We start from the raw sequence: 15,163 nt of genomic DNA, 5'->3' as shown, positions 1-15,163 counted from the left end.
TAAAATCAGTTTTAAGATCCTCATTTAATAGTTAAGTTCACGAAAGATAGGGAGGAAATGCCACAAATGTCCCTGTGGTTAAAGATACAGATGAAAAATCGCATGAGTGGGAAGAACTGACTAGAAACTGGAACAACATGAATACTTGACAAAACAAAAACAAACCTGGCAACTGAAAAATGGAGGAAAAACTATACATAAACAGGGGAGACACAGGTAAGCATGGTGGGGGAAGAACCCCACAAAAGGCAGGAAGTAAAGCAAATATAGACGAATGAGATAAGTAACTTCAAATTAAAAAATGGAAGCACAATAGACAATAACTAAAAGGTAAAATTGTGACAGAATTAGGGTTAAAACATTTCGAACCACAAGTACTCCTAAAGTTAGACAAATAAAAAATACAGAAATTAAATGGAGGGGTGTATTTAGAAAGAAGTGAAATCACAAATTTACAGTGGTCCAAAAAATTGTGCATAACTCAGGTGCTGACATATATTAAGCAGCGAAACTTGTTATATTTAAATCCCAAACCCACATGGATATGAATTTTTAAAAAACAACAACAAAAAAACATCTGAGCACTGCAAAAAAAAAATAATAATAATAATATATATTCACTCAAACAGGAATTATTTAATTTGTTGGACACTTTTTTGGGGCAACAATAGAGCTCCATGGTACAGATGAGCGAGTTAAGGCAGACAGCATTCAGATCAATTCGGCGTCAGTGTTTGGATTTGTTGACACAGGATGTCACGTAGGAGGCAACATTTCTCTTCCTGTCTTTAAAACGTCACCTACGGATGGAGACTTTAAAACCTTTATGCAAACAGAAAAAAGTGGGGTTTTTTTTGTTGTTGTTGTATTATACTGGAGCTAAAAGATAATTAAGGAGAGATCTGTGAAAAGTTACAAACAGCCTAGGAAGCTTTTCATTGACCAGGACATTCAACAACAACAACAACAAAAGAAGCGTGTGACGTCATTGGAAATCCCCTTCATCTCCCGTTTGACTCGGTAAAAAGTAAATATAACATTTTAACGATATTTTTATAGGCTATGACTGTGCTTTTACATCTTTGTCAGATATCGTATTCATGATTTATGTTGAATAAATGACAGTTAATCCTCATCAAGGAGCAATATGTGAAACTTTGGGACTTTTTTTTTTTTTACTGGGATACATTTTCTCTTCGGGCACATTTTACGCTGATAAATATTATTAGTATTGCAGCCATATCGTGACCATCAGGCAGAAGGTAGGCCTATTAAACCCCCTCCCTTCCGTCTGGGATTAGCTCTTCGTGGTTATCGTTTAGTTTCGGTTTTGTCTTCCACCGCTGACACGATCTCCAGGTTGGACGCAGGTTTCCTCAATCCGCCCGCCGCAGCCGCAGCTCGGACGGTCGTTGTTCCGCGATTCAGAGCCCCACTCCCTCTCGAGGAGCGATCATTGCGGCATGTGTTGAACTTTGGACACTTTCCGTTGTTGTTTTATGATTGTGGAAGACCGAGGACAGCTGCTGCTACTGGAAGCGAAACCACGAAGGCGCAAGTGCGATCGACCTCACGTAAGAAAGCGACACGGAAATATTCTATTTGACACTTTTACCGATTCTTAAACACATAAACCGACCGCTGTTCTGCTCTGGCATGCGGATTGTCCCGGTTTTACTGGTTTGCTTTCCAAAAGGACGTCCAGATCTCTTAAAAGTAATGTTTTCTCAACGCTCAAGACAGTCCCCATTGTTGTCCTCAACGGGTCGTATTTAAGTTGAAACTTTCCTTCCTCTCCTCCAATAAAATGCGTAAAAATTCAGTTTGTTTGCACTGTGTGGTAGCGGCAGACGGAGGCTGTAAATCGGCTATGTTCGGAGTGTTGTTGAGCAACAGCATTTGAACGCAGCACAAAATTAAATAGCTGTAATTAAATATGTCACACAGACGGGCAGGGCAGACTTGTTTACTAAATGTTTTATCAGGTGCAGGATGGTGGAGAGGCGATGTTTCCATTTCTTACTGAAGTAAAGGCTACGTTGGTAGATTTTTTTTATTTGTATTAGTTTTTTTATTATTATATATCTGTATACAGTACCAAGGGTCAGTCAGGAGTCAGCAGGGACATTTTTATGGTGTCACCTGAGGAGACCCATTGTGGCAGCAGTGGTGGGTGAGGAGTGGGGGGGGAGGGGTGTTGTGTGGAGAATTTGCCCTTTTATTTTGGATACTTAAAAGTGCAACAGGCAAGATTTAAATCCCATTTTGTAATACCACTTCCTGCGTTAGGAGACGATAGTGAGTCACTGTAAAGTTTCATGAGTTTTGTCAAATTTTTGGGTGTTCTTGTGCTTTTCTGTTTTTTGTTTTTTTTACTACTGATGATTGTGAAGTTTGAACCCAATAGTTGTTGGATTAAACAAAACAAAAAAACCGCGATCGGTTAAACCTATAGTTTATGTTTTTGCTTGCTTATCTCAAAGCCAACAACAAAGCCAAACACATATAATATATAGACACCATACATAATGTTTTTTTTTGGCAGGGTTTGTGTTTTCTTGAGCTGTATTAAAGATGAATTTTAAATCGTCCAAACAAGGTCATAACATCCTGTTTGTTTGCTACATCAAACTGCCTTAGTTTGGTTGATAGTTAGATGACAAGCTGTTTGAGGTCCTATGTATATTTACATAAAGCTATTCGAACTGCTCTGAACCGTGTAAAAACTTGGTCGCTGACATTTGATTAGATAAGATCAGATTTAGACTTTATTAATCCCACAGTGGGGAAATTTTGTCGTCACAGCAGCATAGAAACACGAAAAAGTTGCACACAATATAAAAAAATGTACAAATACGTATGCAATAAATAAGATAAATAAAAAAGAATTATTTTAGAAAAAAATAAGGGCAATGAATAAATACACACACACACACACACACACACATATATATAGCCCAAAAACAAATACAATAAAATACAAATGAATAAATACAGTTTGGGATGAATGGAAAAGGGTCAGGTGCTATGAAATGAAATGAACAGTGCAACGTTATTTTATGGTGTTGAACAGTCTTGACAGCCGCCAGAACAAACGACCTGCGGTAGCGCTCTTCCCTGCACCGGAGCGTGCAGCAGTCTGCTGCTAAAGGAGCTGCTTCGTATGCAAATTATTTCCGCCAAAATGACAACTGACTTTGTTATCATAAAAAAAAAAAACAATGCATCTCAGTGGAACCCAAAAAACTCTCTCTGGAGAAGGCAACACTTGAAAGCACAGTGATGATCTGAATGCCAGCAGTCATCCATGTCAACGTGTTGAAATATATTCTAACCGACGTGTGAAACGTGTTTTTTGCAGTATGTTCGACTCTCTGCCACCGTTCTAAGACGACGGGATGGACAGTGAAAGAAGCGATGGAGGAGGCGCGGAGGTGGAAGACGAGTTTGCGTGTGCCGGGATGCTGCGGGGATCCCTGACCTCCATGCACCGCACCGTGGAGCGGATATTCAGGGTGATGTTTGGGATCGGAGCGGACGATTTGCCTCAGGGCAACAACGGTCAGATATGGCTGAAGCTACGAGGGTCGGAGACCAACGTCAAAGCCGCCAAAGTACGGCACTTTTTCTTTGTTTTATAGTTCCCTGTTGGCACAGAGTTGAGTCGGTTCTTTGGGCAATGTTACCCAACAACTTGTACCCAAAACTTGAGCTCGCATTACCGGAACGCTAAAAATGATTTTGACGTAAAACACAAAACCCTGCTAACACCCTGCTATGGTCCTCATCCATTTGGTACTGATTTTATTTGCATTTAAGTGCACAGGACCTGTTGTTGTTGTTTTTTTTTAAAGCCGTTTAATGCAAAATGGTGTCACAGTAATAAAAGTTTAGGGAAAAGCTGAGTTAAAAAAAACCAACAATAGATTCCAGTAACATGACTCATCAAGCATTTTAAAATGTTGAGTAATGAGTCCGAGTTGAGTTTTGAAATACGCGAGCAGCCGGCTGACGCATACAGTCAGAATGACACAGCATGAAATGAAACGGATGTCTGAACCTGTAAATTGAAAGTAGAGTACTTTTTCATTCGGTCACTGCACTAGTTGAGCAACACTACTGAGAAAAGTGTTTCCTCCTGCACTGACAGAAGAACACAATCTTTAATCACATGATCGTCAGAGACATAAACTGGTTCCGGAGAGATATGCAAACTGTGTATAAATGTACTTCCTCTTTGGTGTGGAGCCATTTTGGGAGAGAGACGCCTCAATCTGGCAGAGGAATATTTGAATATATTCTATTTTAATGTATTTAGTCTGTCATTTGCTGCCTCAAAAGGAACCTCGTGTCCACCAGGAACACTGTGAAATAAAACAGTTATATATTACCCATCACATCGATTATGTCACGGTGTAAAATCCAAAACATAAAAAGGCACAAAACCACAAGAAAGAGCAACAAATCCAAAGCAAAGATGAATAACATCAGAGATCTCTTATGTTATTGTCCTGAGTTAATCCACAGTCTACATATAAGTGTTTCTGTCTTACAATCTTTGTACCATCACTACTATAGTAATAGTTTAATAACAGCAAATATTTTTGCCTTTTAGCTATTTATAAAAGGAGTAGTGAACCAGGAGGAGCAACAGGAGGTTTCGTACCCCGGGGTCCTTCACTGTGTCTTCTGTGGCGCCAGAGGGCTGTTCATGGACTGCCTGATTCAAAGCACGTCAGCTCATATCGTGGTAAGTGCTTAGCGCTCATATTATTGCTGCAACTAACAATTATTTTCATTGTTGATCATCAGACCATTACTTTCTCTACTCATCACTCCCTTCAGGGTTTTGGAGAGGTTTGTTTTTATAATTGTGGTCAAAAATACTTGATGTTGCCTTTCTCAAAAATTGCGATGTGATTTGTGGAGTTTTAAGCGATGCTTTTTGTGGTAAAATTGCAAGAATTAGCAAAAACTGCAAGTCGAGGGAAAGAAAATATCATTTGTTTTAATTTTACAACTACCGAATAAGTCATTTCTAAGAACTTCCAATGGTAATAATCCTGCTGCACATTACAGAAATATTTTAATCATTATCTTTTTATTTATTTGTTTAACTCAGAGAACCATGGTTACAGTCAAAGTTATAAAAAAAAATTAAAAAGAGAGATGTACCTTTTAAAAAAACAGTCTGTGACTAATATAAAAAACAAAGGCTACATCTACTGTCAAAATAAGGTCATATTAATTCAACACGTAGGCCTACTGTAGTGTTTGTAAAACTAATTAAACATTCCTCATTCTCATTATAAAACCACATTTCTCTCAAATCTCACTTCCGTTTTTTCTGATTACCAAGCATTTGGTTTGTTTTGATGGTGAGAGGAGAGGGAGCACAGCCTTCCTGTTTCTAAATGAGGAGTTATTTTTGTCAATAGTTTTGTTTTGGAAGGTAATACTTTCAGGAGAGCTTCTGTTGATGACATTTTTTTTTAGGAAAATTTACAGGAATTGTGCTAAATTGGAAACTCCCACAAAGAATTTGCTGGAATTTGCAGTATTTATTGGAACTTCAAGATTTCCTGGAGAGACTGCACAATCTTCTATAACATGCAGAGCAAAGCACATCATAATTCCTCAGAGAAAGTTGATGTCTTTAACTTGTCAATCCAAAACACAAGACACTCATTTTACAATATACACAGCGTGATTAAAAAAAGAAGAAGCAAGTCCTCACAAAAGAGCTGCCAGTTTAATCCCTGTAGATCAACAAACTAATTGACTCATTTCCTCAGCTGTAATTCATCATATTTAGATTTCTGAATAGAAAAGAGAATTGAAAGTCAGTTTTTTTTTTTTCATATCCGTCACCCACTGAGTGGGTATGACAAGCCCGATGATACGGATTTCCATTATTCCGCTGTCAGAGGGGAAAAATGAAAAAAAAAGAAAAAAAAAGTCACATTTCTCTAATTGGAATGAAAAACTGAAAAAAAAAATTTAAAAATAAAAGCCAATTAATCTGACAAAATGTGGCCAAATTAGATTAAAAGATGCAGTCTACTTTAAAACCTTGAATCCCTCCCATTAAACCGTTTTTGACTGTTGACGTAACCATGATATTGACTAATAATGTAATGTGTAAGAATTTCATTCTTATCATTCCAACAAGAATTTACTTTATTAGTCAATATCAGAACTTTGCCATCATCTTAAAATGTTTCATACGCCTTTCAGAAGTAAAAACTGCCTTTAAACGTAAGACCGTGATGTTGTCACTGGGAAGTTTTTGTCTATTATTAACATTTGTTAGAACACATATACAACTTGGGGAAATTTTATTGCTTTTTTGACAACTTTCTTTTTCACTATTAGTTGCTACTTGTAGAAGCAAATTTCTTGGAACATACCCTTTAATATTTCTATACTTCTATTAATAAAGGCTTTTTTTTTTTTAGTTTGAACTTGGACCAGTTTATTTCAAAGACTATATGTTCCTCAAACTTTCTGTCCTCACATTATTAGCGGGGTGAATCACCATGTCACTTTGTTGCATCTTCTTCTGCTCTGGTTTAATGGCACTAGTGGAGGATTAGTGCCACCAGCTGTTTCTTTAGCGGGCGCTTAACGTCTAATTTTTGAGCAACTGAATTTCAAATGAGCATCTATCGACATGAACATCAAGCGCTGCTGCGGGAACACTTTGGTTTTAAGCCAAATAACAAAGGAGAAACCCAATGTACCACAACTTGGAGGAGGCCATCTGTCTTATTTGCATAATAAAAAGCTGTTGTTCAAAGTAAATTAAAGCAGAAAACTCTGAATGCCGTTACATGTTTTATTCTAATGTCATTTTGTTTTCCTTTCACCGAACCAGGTGGGCTCTCCGGGATTCCTCCTTATATCAGGTCTGGCGGAGCCGGTGGTGCGAGCCTACTCTCTCATTGCCGACCTGGTGGAGAGGTATGAGGGCACCCAGTCCACACACTCTGAGAATGGGGAAAGAGGCTTGGGCGAGTCCCTGGATTCACGCCGGGCCTTCAAAGCTCTGGTGGAGAAATGGGAGGACAGACACATCCTGGATCTTCTTGTGCTACCGGGGTCAGTGAAGGAAATCCTGCTGGATTTGGTGAAAGAATCGGGACTTGGATCAAGCCCAACAGATGTAAACGCAGGGGCAAGATCACATGGGGATTCGGAGGATAGGTGGGACAAACCCAACACCAGAAATCAAACACTCATGGATCCTTTTGGCACTACTGACCGATGGGCTGAAGGGATGACTGCAGGTGCAGCCAAGGACATCTTCTTTGAATGTTTGTCCACTTTTGCAGACACCCGAGGGAAGGCAGAGGGTGCTGAGGAAAGACTTGTGGATTCTCCGCAGGGGGTGGGTGAAGGGGAGCAACTGGAAAAAGTGGCAACCTCACATACCAAGGTGACAGAGGGACTAAGGGAGGATGAAGAACAGGAGGTGCACCTGTCAATGGGAAACAAGGAGTTTTGGCTTCTTTTGAAGTTCTTCACAGCCATGGGGTACACAGACGACGTTGTGAAACGAGTCCTTGCCCAAACAGGACCAAAAGAGGCATCGCAGATTCTGGACTTCGTTCAACAGGAGCAGGATCGCAGTGACCGGGAGCAGAGACTTCAAGGTGTCCTGGATCCAAAAAATCAAGACGGTGACGCTCCGAGTGAGAGGGAGCGGAACCGACCCTGTGAGACGGAGCACAAAGAGGATGAAGGAACAGTGGCAGGAGGCGATAGCATCTTAAGTAGTAACGGAGAAATGGGAGACGACCGGGAGGGAGCGACGGGAATCTCGAGAAACTTCGAGGCAGAAGGCAGCGCAGAGTTAAAGGAGACGGGACAAGAGGAAGACTTTGTCCTGGGAGTGTTAAAGAAGGCCGCAGCCAGCTGCGGCTACACCGAGCAAAATGTAGATAAAGTCTACAACATGTTTCCTGATCAGTCCACCCGCCAGCTGCTCCTGGAGCTGCAGAGAGAGGGGAGCAGAGAGACGGACATCTTCAGGGAAGGACCGAGGGAGATGGACGATGTGGTGCTGGAGAAAATTGGACCAAAAATCAGACCAGTCGAAGCAAGAGGAGAAATGGACATTTTCATACCCGCAGAAAAGAAAGAATCTGGCGAGAATGGACGTGTGGCAGGACAAGATTTGTTAGCTTGGATTCATAACCAGCAGAAGCTTGAGAGTCAATACACCTCAAAACCAAAGCAACACCAACCTTCGAAATCACAAACTCATCACAAAGTCGTCCTCTCTGAAATCAAAGGGCCTCCCATGCCTACTTACGTCTCATCCCTAGATGCTCCACCCACCAATTTCCATTCTAACAAACAACAAACCATCTTCTCCCCTAATGCAGCCACTTCAAAACAGAATCATCAAACTGAGGACAGGGCCTCGAATCCAAAGCACCAGTCTTCGAACTCCTCAAAACAACCCCACCTCCTTAATGTTGCCAACTCTTCTCCTACCAAAGCAAAGAAGAAACAAAGCTCTAATGTGGTGGTGACAGGGGAGCAGCGTTTTCTGGAGGGCCTGCAGGCCCCCTTTGACCTGAAGCTAACAGACAACCCTGGAGACATGACGCTGAGGGGGATCATCATCGACGGGAGCAACGTGGCTATGAGGTAGGAAATATCACTCATATTAGGATTATTATGGAAAGGAAATGAAGGTTGTGGGTTTCCTTTTGGTTTTAAACTGTTACGACAATTGAAAAAATACTTTCTCCACAATTGGGGATGTAAATGTTTCTTTTTGTCCTGGAAAAACGGTTTCAAAATGCATTGAAAAATGCATTTCACACCACCTTAGTGTGTCCAATTTCCACAAACTATATAATGTTTCATATCGTAATGATGCCCTGTGCAGCTTTTTGCCATCGCTGGTATAATGTCTTTTTCTTCACTGACTTTGTTGGCGCATTCCTACATTTCTTTGGCTGTTACCGCCACCAGCTGCCGACAAAGAAGAATTACATCACCCATGTGCTAATGCACCCGTGTGCGCGTCCTCATATGTACAGACCCTCGTACAAACATTTATCCGTAGCAGCAGACGTGGTCAAAAACTCGACAGACATGCAGGTCATGAAATCTGTTGATATCGATATGATACTTTAGAACCCGTTTTCTCTCCGAAAACACAATTGTTTTATAGAGAGTTGTCAAACAGCAATAATTTGATTTAACATATTACTACAAGTGGTAGTCAACCTTCGTCATAATTTGTTTATTATCCATTATAGTTGTATTTTATGGCAGCCACACTGCAGTACCTCTGGTACATGGGCATGTGCGACATCACCGTGGAAACCAACGCGTGAACAGAGAGCGCACGACGTCCGGATTTAATTGTGAAACTCTTACATGTGTCGTTCCATGTTTTCCACAGTCACGGGTTGGGTCAATTCTTCTCCTGTCGAGGAATCGCTCTGGCCGTCCAGCACTTTTGGGACAGAGGCCATCGTCACATCAGCACTCTGCTGCCTCAGTGGAGACAAAAGGGCGACCACAAGATCAAAGGTAACTCTTGCTGTTCTTCGTAATGTAATAATATATCTCCATCACAGAAACTAAAATCACAATGGTTTAGCTATTTTAGAAACTTCAAGGCTGCAGCCAAATATTTTTGTTGCTTCTTAGTTGCCTAATTATTTTATATGATTACAATAAAAAAAAATTTAAAAAAAAGTGTTTGGTTGATAAAAGGTCATAAATTAGTAAAAAAAAAAAAAAAATGTCTGCTAATATTTCCAAAAACTCAAAATGATAAGCAGCCATTTCTCACATTTGAGAAGCTGCAACGAAGCATCGTTTGGTATTTTGCTCAAAGAATTGATGAATCAGCGTACAGAAATACACCTTTAATGTATTTTATGTGAGCACACTTGCATATTGATTTTATTTACTACAATGGAATAGTCTAAATAAATGTGCATTTGCATTACCCTGAGCTTTTTCCAGAGCTCCCCCTGGTGTGTATTTAAAATATTGCAATGTACCTGTAAAGTATATGGTATTTTAGAGAAAATAAGCTAAAACATTGCAGTATCTTAAGAAGATGCTCAACCTGTCATTGCAAAAATCAGCTTTCAATTCCCAGAGCAAAATCTCCTCCACTTTGATTTATTTTTATTGATTATCTCCAGCTTCTTGTTAAACCCTTTGAACACCAAGAGAATGGCTTTCTTGTACAGTTCTTGGTGCTGCAGTTATGTTCAAGATATTCCAACTTGCTGCTTCGATTATTTTCTGAGTCACATTAATTCAGGACTCAAGGAAGGTGGCCTTGTGGCTTGTGTGGGTGGGTGTTTCTCCCTCAGAACAGACTAAACACGGTGCCGTTTGTTTTCTGGTCTTGTAGAGCGGCACTATCTGGCGGAGCTGCAGAAGCTGGGCCTGCTCTCCTACACCCCCTCCAGGGAGGTCCAAGGCAAGAGGATCAGCTCGTACGATGACAGGTACATTAGAAACATCTTATGTCAGTCAGTACGGTGCGTGCGTGTGTGTGTTGACATGAAGCCAACAGATCAGATAAGTCGGTCAATAAACAGGACAGCTGCTGGTTTCATTGACTTCCTGCGAAAATCTGTGTGTGGAAAGTGAAACTCCTGAAATGCATCCGTTTAAAGGGGTTCTGTGACTTAGTTCAGTTAACAGAAGGTTAAATTGGCATGTGATTATAGTTATGTTGTAATGGCATCAAAACATGTGACAATCTATTATGTGAAAACTGCTGCATCCCGACCTCATATGCTGGTTTTAGCCAACTCATTCATGTAGTACATTTCCCTTAGGTTACATAACATATTACTGCTGTGAGACACACAAAAGACATGCAAAGATTTTACCCTCTTTTCCAGGTTAATTTTAGTTAATAATCCAATTTATGAGATAACCCAGTTAAACACCCATTTTATGTTGCTTAATTACATATCCCCCCCCCCCGTCTTATTTTCTGCTTCATTGGAGGGGCTTTTATTTTGAAAGGGATTTTCTGCGGGAGAGATAAAACTGTATCTGCAATATATCTTAGAAAAATGGTAAGAGGAACACATAGTGAAACAATTTAAGGTATTAAATCCCCCCCGAAGAGGTACGAGCTCTTATTTTGTTTTGGGATTTCCAATAAAACTCAATCATCAGTTCAAGTGTCGGACTCTCTTTGGACAGGATACGCTACAACATTTATTAAACCACTTCCCCCCCCTCCCCCTGTTTCTGCAGACTAATACTGCAGCTTGCACAAAAGACAGACGGAGTGATTGTAACCAACGACAACCTGAGAGACCTCTTGGACGAATCGCCTGTATGGAGGGACATCATCAAAAAGAGGTAAAAGAAATTGAATCATTTTTTTAGCTGTATAATTTTCTGTTTATTTTGAATTGAGTGATGTACTTTTTTTTGTACGTTTTTTCACCCCAGTTGTAACTAAATTATCGAATTAGAGTTTTACTGGATAAAAACAAATTCCACAATCTTACTTTGAATAAATAAATATAGATCAATATTTTTTTCTAGAGCTGAATCTTCAGTCTCCTGTATCATCTCTTGTCGCTTCCACAGACTTCTTCAGTACACGTTTGTCGGGGATCACTTCATGGTCCCTGACGACCCTCTGGGCAGAGGAGGTCCTCACCTGGATGACTTTCTTCGTTCAGATCACAGGTAACACACCGGCGATGATTTAGGATGTAATCCTTTCCAAGTTATTAGAAAGAAATTTTATGTGACGCTTTCTGTTCTCTGAATTTAATCCCTTGTTTCCTTTCAGGTCTCCTGATCCAGGAAATCACTCTTTTGCCGGTTTAGCTTCAACATTCCCTTCCTCCAGTCAAGCACGCTCCCAGACGGAGCTCTTGAACTTCCGTGACCGAACGCCTGGCAGAGCTCTGGATGCGTCGGGTGAAGGCGGCCTGGGTAGAGGGAGAAGGCACGGAAAAGGATGGGACGTGGAGCACCAGCACGGGGCTAAAGGTCCTGGACTGGCGGTCCGTGTAGACAGGAGTCTGGAGGAAACCGCCGGTCTGAGAGAGCAGCTCTGTCAGGTTTTCCCGGGTCAGGACAACGTGGTGATGCTGGTGCTGCAGTGCCACGCGGACGAGACGGACATCAACGTGCTGTCTGGTCTGATCCTCGAACAGCAGAAGGACTAGAAATCTCTTTTTTCGGGGGGGGGGGGGTTCCTGCTGAATTTGACGCTGGTTTTGTTCTTCTACGTGTGTGTCCCACCATGGAAACTACAAGAAAACCATCACCAAACTAGATGCTGGACAAACATAAATCCTGAAGAAATTATGCTTACTTGTTGTTAAAACTAGAATCAGACCAACTTTGTTAAACCTGCCAGTATCAGCCAGCCTACCGCTCTGAGCTTTAGTGTTCCTCGCATTTGCTGAGCCACTCTGAAGATCGGACCAATCAGCAACCCGTGTGAGCAGCTCAGTACGATGACGTACAAACAAACAATGGTTTCCAATTATCACTTATCTACTGACAACACTGACTTGCATTCCTCCAATCAGTTGTTCACTGAACTGTTGGAATGAAAAAATTGTGAAATCATCGTAATGAATAAATAGATTAAGCAGCACGGGTCGAGGTATGGTACCGTCGACAGTCCATCACTTTGGTTCAAACTCAAATGTCTTAGAATGAAAGGTATTCTTGATCTCCAGAGGACGAATCCGAACAATTTTGTTGATCGCCTGACTTTTAACAATTTTATTTTGTACGACACTTTGACTTATGAGAAAATACTCCCAAAACTATTGTTATTCAGCTTCCAACTTTAGACGTAGGCACTGAGCATAAGACTGCATCCTGCTAGAAAAGCACCAAACCAAGCCTTACACGTCATTTTGTATTTTTAACTTATTTTTTAACCAGCTCTGATGTTGTCATGACTGTAGCCTTGGGTCTAAAGTCATATAAAGTATATCTGGATGAACAAAAAATGACTAAAACCAAAAATATACCAGGATGTGGACAATCGTTTTTCATCCATATGTCTTATAATATTATTTGTGTTGTTTATACTTGTACATTTTTAGACCTTGTTAAAGTATTTCTTGATTAAAAATGATTAAAAAAAAAGTATCTGCTGTTGTTTCTATTATCCTTTGTTAATTTCTCTCCCAATTTCAACTTAAAATCCTGCTTTGTGAAAGGAACAGTGAGGAAACAGAAACTTTGCAATAACCAAAGAGATTGAGCTGACAGGGAAGTTTCACCAACCTTGTACACGCCCAGATCAGTAATATTAACATTGCCCATCAGGTCCGTGGCAGTGGGAGGTCAGTAAATGTGTATATAGTTTTAGGTCAACAAGAAAACTTGATTTGCAACTCACCTCCAGCTCGTGCTGCTAAATGTATAAATGCTGCTTCTGTCTTCTCAGCTACGAGAATCCATAGATTTTTTTTTTTTTTTTTTTTCCTCGAAGCAAACATTTGCACAAACAGGTGCCAACACCTGACGACCCCAATCCACCTTCCGGTTTGTTTTGCTCCGAAGTCACGTTTGACCACGCGAGATTCTGTGCGATCTCAAGAAATCTTGTAGTATGTGGGCCTGTTTCTTTACTATATCGCCCGGTACGTGCATTCTTATGATTAAAACGTCAAAAATGGGTTAAATCTGTCGTTATGTTTGTGTTCTCCAACTTTCTTTTCAAAAAAAATCCTCCAGAGTGCACCAGACATTTCCAGACGTCTGTAGCTTGCTCCGGCAGGAAACCTGTGTTGCATTGTGGGTATTGAAGGCGCTAGGCATGCAGTGTGTGGTTCTAGGTGAGATCACTTTACGAACCATTTATTGTTTTGGAGTACCTTTACCTTTAAAATGACAAATAAAGGTGATGAACCTTGACGTTTCTATACAAATTAATACTCATTTTATTCACAATATAAATCTCCTAATTGCTCACATGTCAATTTCTTAGCTTTTAACTAAACATGTTGTTCATTACCTGTCCCACCAGAGGGCGCACTTCACCAATATTTATCTAGAAAGGTGAAATTGATGTTTTGATGAATTGTGTTTCCAACAAACTATCAGTAATTCTTGAAAAACTGTCACATAAAATCAGTGTTTGTTTCTTTGACTCAACGGGAGCAGCTTCCTATTCCTGCCCTTTCTTCAAGGTCATTTCTGTTGTCACAGTTTGATGTTTAAAATTATTTTTTTTAAATTAAAAAAAACGAATAATCAACATGGACAGATTACATAAAATGACAATACACATAGTTTGAAGATGTTTCTTTCCAAAATGAGGATATATATGCATCTGCAAAATGTTGAGAATGACTGTTTGTCCTGTTTATTGTAACATTTTTTTCTTTTCCTTCTTCCGCTTCCTTTTTGCTATTGTGACTTTTTTGTTTTGTTTGTCCGGAGCAGCTAAAAATGATTAAACAATACATATATTTATATTTAGACAGGAAAAGGTAGAGAGATGAGGCCTTAACTTGGGATTACATTCTAGTTTTATTTTGGACTTCGCAAGAGGAAGACAGAGCTGCCTCTTTCTGAAAACAGATGCATATTAAACCAGTTCGGTGAGGTTCTGAACAATAGACAGAGGAGACAGCCCGTCTATTTTGGGAACATTTTTATCCAGGCTTGACTCATAAAACGGAATAAAGGCCTCTTAATTGACTTGCCCAATACATATTCATATTCAGCATGTCTCGTGACGCCTTATTCACCTTTGCAGGTCTTTCAATGGGCATGTGAGAGGCAGTGTTTGGTGGCTGCAGGTCTGCTCTGCCTTTGTAAAATCAGGGGAGCACATCTGCATACAATACCAATGACGGAGAAGCAAAAAAAAAAGTAAATATAATGGGAAAGTGTTCATTTATAATGCACAAATGGTCCTGTGGTTCATGTTTTTTTGCCTGAGTGACGAAGAAAAATTGTTTTATTCCAGCCATTAAACTACTACAGATGCTTTAGTTGACTTTTCAGGCCACAAAGTTGGAGTTTAGACTGTCTCTAAGTTGCATGATGTCTTATTTTACTTTCTACTCTTTCATTTCATCAGGTTGTGTCAGCTCAGTCTGGCACTCTTTACATTCTTCTCAAATACAAATCATATACATACACTGCTGTGTGTGTAAAGTGGCAT

At 40.1% G+C, this 15,163-nt stretch overlaps 1 protein-coding gene across 3 annotated transcripts; it reads left to right on the top strand.

Moving 5' to 3' along the window:
- The first annotated feature begins 801 nt into the window (after positions 1 to 801).
- Positions 802 to 13,131, top strand: khnyn (KH and NYN domain containing). Of its 3 annotated transcripts, none has more exons than XM_069707988.1 (9): positions 802 to 1,020; positions 3,362 to 3,614; positions 4,616 to 4,750; positions 6,878 to 8,658; positions 9,425 to 9,555; positions 10,397 to 10,493; positions 11,260 to 11,367; positions 11,602 to 11,703; positions 11,810 to 13,131. In XM_069707988.1, exons 2-9 carry the CDS (start codon positions 3,399 to 3,401, stop codon positions 12,189 to 12,191), a joined length of 2,952 nt encoding a protein of 983 aa, XP_069564089.1. In that variant the 5' UTR covers positions 802 to 1,020; positions 3,362 to 3,398; the 3' UTR covers positions 12,192 to 13,131. The 3 variants fall into 3 exon arrangements, with proteins under 3 accessions (XP_069564089.1, XP_069564088.1, XP_069564087.1); XM_069707987.1 differs by having other exon boundaries at positions 802 to 1,027; XM_069707986.1 differs by lacking the exon at positions 802 to 1,020 and adding an exon at positions 1,049 to 1,574.
- Positions 13,132 to 15,163: the final 2,032 nt, after the last annotated feature.

The sequence above is a fragment of the Brachyistius frenatus genome, unplaced genomic scaffold, assembly GCF_029030835.1.
Source record: "Brachyistius frenatus isolate BFR_SWC_R1_liver_20210118 unplaced genomic scaffold, ASM2903083v1 Contig_73, whole genome shotgun sequence".
In the NCBI taxonomy this organism is placed as follows: domain Eukaryota; kingdom Metazoa; phylum Chordata; class Actinopteri; family Embiotocidae; genus Brachyistius; species Brachyistius frenatus.
Note: the sequence above shows the minus strand (reverse complement) of the source record. Positions and strands in the feature narration are given on the sequence as shown.